The sequence below is a fragment of the Mastomys coucha genome, unplaced genomic scaffold (genome assembly GCF_008632895.1).
Source record: "Mastomys coucha isolate ucsf_1 unplaced genomic scaffold, UCSF_Mcou_1 pScaffold15, whole genome shotgun sequence".
Classification (NCBI taxonomy): domain Eukaryota; kingdom Metazoa; phylum Chordata; class Mammalia; order Rodentia; family Muridae; genus Mastomys; species Mastomys coucha.
In genome coordinates, this window is record NW_022196897.1 from 116,977,991 (window position 1) to 116,989,225 (window position 11,235).

General features: G+C 43.5%; 1 protein-coding gene across 2 annotated transcripts; it reads left to right on the top strand.

The window, feature by feature from the left end:
- Positions 1-4,322: 4,322 nt before the first annotated feature.
- Positions 4,323-5,383, top strand: LOC116092365 (SPRY domain-containing protein 7-like). 2 transcript variants are annotated; one of them, XM_031373664.1, is made up of 2 exons: positions 4,323-4,956; positions 5,054-5,164. In XM_031373664.1, the coding sequence occupies exons 1-2, from the start codon at positions 4,435-4,437 to the stop codon at positions 5,162-5,164; spliced, it is 633 nt and encodes a 210-aa protein (XP_031229524.1). In that variant the 5' UTR covers positions 4,323-4,434. The 2 variants fall into 2 exon arrangements, with proteins under 2 accessions (XP_031229524.1, XP_031229523.1); XM_031373663.1 differs by having other exon boundaries at positions 4,323-5,383.
- Positions 5,384-11,235: the final 5,852 nt, after the last annotated feature.

Sequence of the window (11,235 nt, forward strand, 5' to 3'; positions counted from 1 at the left end):
AAAACCTTGAAGAAAATTTATGCAATGCTGTGACAAATGCTCTTGTGTAAGAGGATTTCTACACAAACTGGAAGTGCCCCTTCCTCTCCATGCACGGGTAACGAGATCTCCAATCTAGTTCCCCCACATGTTCCGGAAACTGCAGCACAGACGCATACTCGGCACTGTCTCATCCTTCCTGGCTCTTTCATGGGCTCCTCCCCCCATCACAGCTTTGAAAACCCAGGACCAGGGGACCCTAGGGAAGATGAAAGGAGATCTGGGTGACATCTTTTGTTGTTCCCAGTTACAATTGGATTTCCTTCATCATCCTGTGGTAGGACATGGATGGATTTCCCCTCCCTTGGATTGAGATCATAAAAGTCTTTGCTCCTGTTTTCTACAACTTCCCTTGTGTACACGCTTCTGTGTCTGGCTGTAGGATTTTCCTTGTTTCCTGGACTATAAACCTCTTGTCACTGGTACTTCTCTATACGTACTTCCATTTCCTGCTACATCAGTGCTAACCTAACTCAGGTGATTTTGTCAAAAGGGGGCTGCTCCCACTCAAAGCCCTTCCCTGGGAATTTTTCTTTCTTCCCCTGAGGGCTTGATCTTGTTTCAGTTATCAGAATGAAAGACAAATTCAAGCTTTAATACTATCTCCATGTAACTGACTTTGTGAGTGTTAACCAACCAAATGTAGCCAATATTCTGCCCTCTGCTTCTAGTTAACCAGGTCCTAGAGAATGACAGGGCACCTCTCAAAGTGTTCTGTCACTCTGGGCAGTCATCTGTATTCTTGAGCTGAGACTTGGAGACCCAGAGATTGGACTATAACTGGTGTAGTCTGCAAAGACAAGAGAGGAGGCATAGAGGAAGTGCCTCATGCTTATAAAGGAACCCATGTGGTCAGCAAGACCCTGACCCAAGTCAGCAGATGACCCAACCGAGAGAGGAACGACTGAAAGAGCCTAGTCCCAAAGACTAGCCTCATCTGACCTTGACAATATCTCCTTAACTTTTTGCCTTCTCCATGGTCTAAAACACCCAACAGGGAAGTACAGTAGAAGACAAAAATGGTAATACTACACAACAACGAGGCCTATTAAGTTTTGAGAAAAGATGAAGAAGGGGTGTTACTTTGTATCTGCCATATTCCAGCTTCTCTCACTGGGAGTGGACAACATGGTTAAAGGACTTGATCACCTGAAATCCACCTTAGTGTATTTTGTCACCAAACGTGGACCGAATCTTTAATACCTCAAAACATGGGGCGGACTCCTTGCACTTGAGAGACCCCTTTCTAGTTTATTCATTCACTCTAGAATACCATATGAACTCACAGGACAATAATCCCTTGATATTACAGGATGGATGGAGAAGGGTGGGAGCTTGACCTGAGCCCCCAAGATGTTCCAATTTCGTTAGGAAGTATCCAGGACTAGAGTTGATATCCTAAGTCTATCGTATACTACTTCTCTTTAATCCCTGTTCCACACACCCGTTCTTTCCTGCTCATCTTCCTTCTTTAATACAATCAAAAGAGCTGCAATGTTTGACCACAGGTTATCCCCTGTAGAGGGAATCAGTCACTCTGTCTATGGTATCTAGTGCAGTGGTTCTCAACCCCTTTAGCAAACCTCTATCTCCAAAAATACTTACACTATGATTCATAATAGTAGCAAAATTGCAGTTATGAAGTAGCAATAATTGTAATGGCCTTTGATAGGGTGGCTCCATGGGATCAGCTTCCTAAATGATGGCCTTATATCCCATTGAGTGCCTCCACTGATCCACAGAACTCAGAGACCCTCACCCTCTAAAGTCTATGTAAGGCCTTTCCTTCGCTCTGTAGGTACCTGTTGGCTCTCCTATACCAGCTTCCCCTGTTGTGAAGTGACTGCTGTTACTACAGGATATTTTTCCTGAAATTCATTTATTCATGTCTCTACTGAATCTGGAAAGAATCTATTATTTCCAACACATTTTATTCATTTTGTGCCTCTAGAGAATCCTGACTAATACGTAAACCTTTTGTGATGTGCTTAAGATCTTTTGTTTTGTCTTCAATCTTAGTTTTATTTTGAAGTAATCCTTAGAACAAAATTACTATTTAAAAATTCTTTTTTTTGGGGGGGGGTGTTTCAAGACAGGGTTTCTCTGTGTAGTCCTGGCTGTCCTGGAACTCACTCTGTAGACCAGGCTGGCCTCGAACTCAGAAATCTGCCTGCCTCTGCTTCCCAAGTGCTGGGATTAAAGGCATGTGCCACTACTGCCCAGCTTAAAATTCTTTTTTTAAAATCTAGAATCATTTGCTTTGATTTAAACTTTATGAAATGTATTTTTAAAATTTTTTTTATTTTTTAAAGATTTATTTTATGTATATGAATACACTGTAGCTGTCTTCAGACACACCAGGAGAGGGCATTGAATCCCATTACAGATGGTTGTGAGCCACCATGTGGTTGCTGGGAATTGAACTCAGGACTTCAGGAAGAGCAGCCAGTACTCTAAACCACTGAGCCATCTCACCAGCCCAAAATTGATAGATGATCTTTTGCTTTTCTTTTTTTATTTTGTTTTGTTTTTTGTTTTTTTGTTTTTGTTTTTCCAAGACAGGGTTTCTCTGTATAGCTCTGGCTGTCCTGGAACTCACTCTGTAGACCAGGCTGACCTCGAACTCAGAAATCCACCTGCCTCTGCCTCCCAAGTGCTGGGATTAAAGGCGTGTGCCACCACTGCCCCGCCTATTTTATATCTATAGCTTTCTATATCTTTCTGTTCTTTTAAATATTTTATCTCTCTCTCTCTCTCTCTCTCTCTCTCTCTCTCTCTCTCTCTGTGTGTGTGTGTGTGTGTGTGTGTGTATACTTATGTATAAGTGTAGTGGTCAAAGGACAACTTACAGGAGTTAGGTCTCTCCTTCTACCATTTAAGTCCTGGGGACTGAACTCAGGTCATCAGCAGGTGCCTTTATTGGATTAACCATTTTGCTGGTCCTCCATTTTCCCTTATTTATTTTCTCTTTAAACATTTAGAAAGGATTACCTTCCCCTTATGAACATACTGTGTGCCAGCTAAACCCAGGAGCTATTTCTGAAGCATGTCAAAGATCAACAGTTTTGTAGATAGCTTTATTTATTTTTGAATTTTACGTTTGTTAGTATTTAAGGTAAATGGAAAAAGAAAGATAAAGATGGGGAATTAGATAACACAAAACATCCTTATCTCTCATGAGCCTGAGCTACAGAGACTCTGCAAGCCAGACCAGGCTCTCTTTGAAACAAAAGAGTATAGAGAAATGAAAAACACAAAGAGAAACTCTGCAAGGCAAAGATAGTAGGAGACTGGGGCCATCTTGCTAAATGACAGTGCTATAGAAGGAAGGCTAACTAGTAGAGGAGAAAGAGCTGTGTGGAGACACAGGTATCAGAACCAACTGGCCAGCTGATTGAATCTGTGTAGCTGCTTGGTTTCTTTCTTCTTGAGTCCCACTCTGGGCTATACTGCTTTTCACTAGTCCAGTTCTTCCTTTAGAAGTATCCAGTGACATACCTTAAGGTTCACTTTGAAATAATTGGCTGAAAGTCCCAGATAAACTCTAACTAAGATAGCCAGGATGTTTACAGATTCTGAGGTTCTGAAACCTCTTTCCTCAAATTAAGTGTAATCTTACTCAAAAAAACAAAACAAAAAAACCCAAAAAAACAACAACAAAAAAAAAGAAAAGCAAAAAAGAAAGAAATAGTCCATCCAATAAGACATAAACCAAGCATGGCTAGTGGATTCATGGGAAATAGAAGGTTCTTTTACTCCAAACCAGGACTCCATAAATATACTTCCCTTTATACCCTGCCCAGAACTGTGTTGATGGTTTTAGCTTCAGAAGAAGTTGGGAAAATGGAACCTGTGTAAAAACATATGAGTTGGCTGGAGCTGGCCGAGCTGGTGGCTGTGTAGTATTATTGCTTCAGCTGGGCCAGGCAGGTGATCCAGCTGTGGCTATAATACTGTTTGGGGTTTGTGCATTGTTTTCGGGTGATGCTTCTGGGTTTTCTTCTGGGGTATCCAGGAAAGTCTTAAGGTTGTATTAATAGGGGGGGGGGCATTCTACAGGATTCCTAGTGGTAAGGCTTCTATAGATTTCTTGGAAGAGGCTGGTCAGCAGCTAGTGTCTCCATTGCTGATGACACCAGCATATAGTGGCCCAAGGAGTTTAATCGAGGGAAGGTGGATACAGGAGATGACAAACAACTGGTCTGGTGATGTAATATTGCCTTCCATTTGTCACTCTATTATGACCAACTACTCTCAGACACATCTCATAAACTTCCATCTTACCCAGAAGCCCTTTCTCTCTGCTCTTATTCAATAGAGTATTTGATGTCTTAGCTAGAGCTAATAACAGACCAATGTCTAGAAAGATGGATAGATGTCTATAGAAAGAGACTAATGGCCCGGGGGGGACCTCGCCTCTGCTGCCTCCGCTTTGCCTCCCGGCCCGGGCGTCGCTGTGCGGGTTGCGAAGCTCCCGCGACCCAGAAGTACTCGGGCGCGGGCGGAGCGGCGGGGCTGTGCAGCTGCGCCATGGCCGCGTTGGCTTGGTGCTGCCTGCGCTGCTGCAGGGACGGCGGGACTGGCCACATTCCTCTCAAGGAGATGCCGGCCGTACAGTTGGACACGCAGCACATGGGAACAGATGTTGTCATCGTGAAAAACGGAAGAAGAATCTGTGGTACTGGAGGTTGTTTAGCCAGTGCACCATTACATCAGAACAAAAGCTACTTTGAGTTCAAAATCCAGTCTACTGGAATCTGGGGTATAGGTGTTGCAACTCAGAAAGTTAACTTGAACCAGATTCCTCTTGGTCGCGACATGCATAGCCTGGTGATGAGAAATGACGGAGCCCTGTACCACAACAACGAAGAGAAAAACAGGCTGCCGGCAAACAGCCTTCCTCAGGAGGGAGATGTAGTGGGTATAACATATGACCATGTAGAATTAAATGTATATTTGAATGGGAAAAACATGCATTGTCCGGCATCAGGTATACGAGGGACAGTGTATCCAGTTGTATATGTTGATGACAGTGCAATTCTGGATTGCCAGTTCAGTGAATTTTATCATACTCCTCCACCTGGTTTTGAAAAAATACTATTTGAGCAGCAGATCTTTTGAATGAGTTTGTTTTCAGAACTTAGACGTCTGCACCATTACACAAGCGCTTACCACTTAAGCTCTCCTTGATCTAGAGATGTGAACACATGCTGAACATTGTGCTTCTTACTGTTGTCCAGGGAACCCGTGTATTCATTAGACCATGCTGAGGTTTGATTTACAAGATCTAGGCAACTTATTTAATCTTATTTAAACAAATAAACTATGGGTTTGATTAACAGTATTACGTGGCAACATGTATATAAATATTTAAAGGGAATTTTTCTTATATAAACTATTTGTTTGACAAAAACAAACAAACAAAAAACAAACAAACAAACAAACAAAAACAAAAAAGAAAGAGACTAATGGCTACTGAGAGAAACCAATGGCTTGTGAGAGCGACCAAAGGGAAAGGAGTCAGACTATTCCAAACTGCAGGTGACAGGATTCTCTACTTAAGAGGTCTAAAGACTCCAGCAGAAAATGCTTAAAATTAATAAACATTTTCAGCAAAGTGTCAGGATATAAAGTTATATGCCCCAAACACTAGCTTTTCTATTATATTCACATGCCTATGCGTAATTAGTTCTACTATATACTCCAGAGTTCTTACATATTGATATACCTGTATAGTGATTATTGGGGTCCAGGAACTGCCTGACAAACCACACGGACACTTATCGAAGTCAGATAGACATAGTTTATTGAGCATATGCCTCAGGACTGGTCAACCAAGGCCACGGTCCAGATTTGGGAACTGAACCATGACCCAGAATTAAGATCCCACAGGGTTTTTAAGCCCCAAATCCACAAACATCTGTGCTAAGTTATTTCACCAATCAGGATTTAGGGATAGGAGGTTTCTTTAGGAACATGTCTTTGTTGTACACTTATCCTGCTCCCATTGGTTGGGGTATTCAATTGTAGCAAGAGACTTGCCTTGTCTAATACTCATGTCCTAACTTGCCAACCAGGATGTCAGTTACCCACGTACATGTCTCTTTCTACCAAATAGAATGTCAGTTCCCAGGAAGGTATTGAGAACTTAAACTTTTCTAGACCATTACTCAAAATGGAAATCTTATGTTGGGGTCTATCCTAGGGGCAGCCTATAGGTACAGGAAGTGTTGTTGGGTGGTTGGTTCGGGTCCAAGCTTATTGTGGGTAACCATACAAAACAGTTCTATTGACGTTTATTGTGATTGGTTTCCAAGGGCACAGAACATAACAGAATATGTAATCAATCATGGCATTAGAAAGTTTCCTAGTAACAGCAGAAACACATGAGAAAAGTTTCCTTATAATGGCAGGCTATCTAGGTAACAATTACCTAGGCCTTAACATTCCATTTAGACGTTAATATTTTACCCAGGCCTTAACAGTGATAGGAAATAAATAATAACAAACATAGTATGAAATCAAGAAAGCAATATATTCACAACAGCTTCAAAATAATACGTAAGGGGCTGGAGAGAAGGCTCAGTGGCGAATAGCACGGACTGCTCTTGCAGAGGACCTGGATTTGGTTCCCAGCTTACATGTGTTGAGTAACTTACAGTTGCCTAAACTACAGCTTCAGATCTGATGACTTCTTCTGGACTCCTGTGGGCACCTACACTCACAAGTGCACATACCAACCTTGACTACACACATACACACAATTAAAAGTCAAATGAATCTTTAAAAACACAATTAAAGTGGTAGTTTTATTACACTTCATTTTCAGTAGACCAAGTCTGAATAACATTTATCTCACCAGTGGCTAGTAAGAGCTGCCAATGCCTAGAGAGAAGGACTAATGCTAGTGAGAGAGAACAATTGCTTTGTGAGAGAGACCGTTGGCTAGTAAGCACATGACACTCAGCATCGTTAGCCGTCATGGAAATGAAGACAAAAGTAATCATATTCACAATGAAAAGTTAGGAAGCGACAAGTATTGCTGAAGATGAGCAGAAATAGGGGCTCTCATACACCGCTGAGCAGCCATTTTGGACAATAACTAGTAGTCCCCTAAATAGTTAAACCACGGACAACATTAACATAAGATTCCACAGTTCCACTCTGGGTATATGCAAGAAAAACGAAAAGACATGTTCAGGCAATAATCTGTACCTGGGAATGTTTGGGGTGGGGATGACAGAGGGGTGGCATGGGGTGGGGATTTCCTTTCCCTTGCTCTGATGAATCACTGACCAAACGCAGCTCGGGGGCGGAAGCAATCTACTTATCTTATACTTCTAGGTCACAGTCTGTCATAGAGGGAATTAAAGGCAGGACTCAAGCAGGAACCTGGAACAGAAACCATAGAGGGGCGTTGCTTAATGGCTCACTCACAGACCCATGCTCAGCTAGCAGGCCATGGTGCTGCTGCTCACTGAGGGCCGGACTCTCTTCCATCTATTAATAAACAGGGCGCTCTCCCACAATCATACCCACAAGCCAATCTTATCTGGGCAATCTCTCAACTGACACTCCCTTCCCAGGTGACTCTAGGCTGTGCCAAGTTTACAGTGAAAGCTGACTAGGGTAGAGGGAGGCTTCTGCCTTTGTGGGAGCTGTCAATCAGCCCTGGCTGCTTTGAGGTCCTCTGCTGCTCCATGTTGTAGCCTTGAGAATTGAGCCCCTCAACCACAGGTCCCAGTCACCTATAGGGCTGACCATACCGAGATCCTGATTCTGTGGGTCTGAGGTGGCCCGAGAATGCCCTTTTCTCTTGAGTCTGGAGACTATACTAGAAGGGCCCATGGGTCCTCATCAAGTGCCTGTGGTTTCCAGAAGACCCTGGACTTTGAGAGCTGAGTACAGAGATGCCTGAGAGAGTGGGCAGGGCTTCTGGGGGAACAGGACCTAAAGATCTTAAGGACTCAAAGGAGCATCTTTCCAGCGGAGGCAGGGCTTTGAGACATCGATGTGACAGTTGCCTTCATGTTGCTTCTGCATCTTTAATCACAGAAGGTATTTTGTACCCCTGATCTAGGCCCTCCCAACTTAACTCACTTGCTTCAGGAGTAAATCCTGGGGGCTTTTCCTCTTAGGGGCTGGCTTTATATCCCCAAATCCTAACCCCAATTACTCAACAATTTGAAGTGTTTGGGAGACAGGGGTTTAGAGGTGATTTAGTTAAAATGACTGTTAGAAGTGAGCCATGCCTGAGACAGTATAGTTGGTGTCCATGTAAGAAATCTGGATGTGTTGGGCTGGAGAGATGGCTCAGTGGTTAAGAGCACTGGCTGCTCTTCCCAGAGGTCCTGAGTTCAATTCCCAGCAACCCCATGGTGGCTCATCTGTAATGAGATCTGATGCCCCTCTTCTGGTGTATCTGAAGACAGCTACAGTGGTACCCATATACTTAAATTAAATAAAATCTAGAAAAAGAAAAAGAAAAGAAATCTGGATGTGGACATGCAGAGAAACCATATGAAATCACAAGAGGTAAGAAAGTGGCCATCCGCAAACCAAAATGCATCTCCAGACAAGCCAACTCTACAGAAATTGCTTTTGACTTCAGAATTTCAAAAAAACAAATTTCCATTGTTCAAGCCACCTGTGCTGATTGGTATCAGTCAGTTTCATCAAACTGACACAGCTGATACTCTCCTTATAACATAGTTAATGTGGCCAACATGCAGCAGAACAAGGCCTTCATGGATTGAAACCATCATAGATGGTTTATTTAAGAAGGGGATGGACAGTTAGGGTTTCCTGAGAGGAGATGCCAGCTGAGGAACTCTATCAGATTGGCAAGTCTGCAAGGCATTTTCATGATTCATGATTAATGTAGCAGGGCCTAGCCTACTGTAGTTAATGCCATGCCTGAACAGGTAGGTGGTCCTGGGTTGTGTAAGAAATAAGGCTGAGCAAGCCATTGGGAATAAGCCAGTTAGCAGCACCCCTCCATGGCCTCTGGCATCAGCTCCTGCCTCCAGGTTCCTGCCTTGACTTTTCTCAGTGATGGGCTATGACTTGTAACTCTCTTTCTCAAGTTGCTCTTGGCTGTGGTGTTTACTGCAGCACTGGAAAGCAAATTAAGACACCACCCATTTGTGGTACTCTGTGATGGTCACTCTAGTGAACTAACATAACATTACAGATGCCATAGAGAAACTTGGGTGTGGCCAGGCTCTTGCTTGCAAAGACTATGATAGCAGAGGTGCTGACAAACCTCGAGGAAGGTGGTAATTGTAAATTGCAGCTCTCTATAGGAGTCGGAAGGCTGACTAAGCATCAGTTGAGACGGTGCTGAGCAGGTGCATCAGCCCTGCGTAAAGTAGCAATATGTGTTCCAGAGGCTTCGTGGACTATAATTTCAATGGTATTGGATATGGGGGCCTTTGTGAGCAAGACCACAACTCAGGACTGGTTCAGTCTACTGAGAGGCATTGTCCACTCTTCAGGCTGACTCATAGGTTATCAATGCAGGAGTAGCGTTACACCTTTTCTAAAGTAAATCCTCTGTGATGGTTTCAACCCATGAAGGCCTTGCTCTGCTACATAGTAGGCACAGTAACCATTAGATCACATTCCTAAAGCTTGCCCCAAAGGTCCATTCCCTTATTTGGGCATGGACGCATTCATCTGATACAAAACACTAAGATCGTGCAATCAAAATTCATTATTTGGCTAATATGTCCAATCAGGATTTACCAACTCACTGTAGCATAGACTACCCCCTCTCCCCTTAGAAACCCACTTCTGACAAAAAAAAATTACAAAAGGGTGTTAAGGTGGTACATACCCTTAATCCCAATACTCGAGAGGCAGAGGAAGGTGGATCTCTGAGTTCAAGGCCAGCTTAGCCTATAGAGTGAAATACAAGACAACCAGGGCTACACAGAGAAACCCTGTCTTGGAAAACCAAAATCCAAAAACCAAACCAAGCCAAGTCAAACAACAACCACCACCCACTCACTTGGTCTTTTGATTACAGCCATTCTTACTGCTGCTGCTGCCGTTGTGGCCTTCCTGCCTATCCTCCACCCCCACCTGCCTCCTCCAGGACTCTTTCATGCTGAGAACTTGGTGTCCAGATGTGTCCTATACCCACTCCAAGGAGGCCAACCTCCCCTAGACCTGCCTTAGTTGAGTTCTAGCCCATGATTTCCTTAAATGATGAACAGTGATTTGGGAGTATAAGCCAAACAAACCCTCGCCTCCTCAAGTTGCTTTGGTTATGGGGTTTTAGCATAGCAACAGAAGCCCCAAGTAGGACAGGTTATCTTGGTTTTATTTAGTAGGGTCACTGGTAATAACTGTAATTTGAACCTCAGCCTTAAAAAAAGTATGTATGATACTTTGGCGGGCACTTGTGTGCCACGGTGTGAGTGTGTAGGTCAGAGTACAACTTTGTGTAGTCAGTTTGGGGGTTGGACTCAGGCTGTCAAACTTATATGGCAAATGCTTAACTCACTGAACCACCTTGCTGGCCCTAACCCCTATCAGAAAAGCTTGCCATGGGTACATTTCCACAGGCATTAAAATGAACTCAGAATCTTTACAATAGAGGAAAACACTGCCAACTGATCCTGCTTGTTGCTGAAGGAGTTCCTCATGTTTTGTATTTTTTCCTAGGGACTCCCAGTTAGGCCTTTGCTCTGTTTTCCCTTCCTATGACTTAGAGGCCTGTGGTTACTGATAATACTCTGAGCGAGTCCCTCTGCTCATCCTACAGAAAGGATATATAGGGCAGGGGACCTCCTCCATGACAACTGTCACCTTCTTGGCTGAAGGTAACAGCTCTTAAGCAAGGAGCACCCAAGGAAGGACCCTGATAAATGGCGGCATGTGTGCTGTGGTCCCTGAAGGGACGCTAGCCGAGGCGTGGCTAACATGGCTCTAGCAGACCTGGTTCTTCTCTCCCATTTCCTTTGCCTGGCTAAAAACCATTAGATTATTTCCCTAAAGCTAGCCCCTAAGGTCCATTCCCTTATTTGGTTACTTCCTCCTCCTGAGGCTAACCACCAACATCCAGCTATCAAAGTATTGAAGTCCAGTGGCCATAAGTCCCCTTTTGGCTCACCTATTTAACATGTACAATTAAAATTAAACACCTCATCCTAACAAGTGTTGTACCTTTAAAAAAAAAAAAAAACGGCT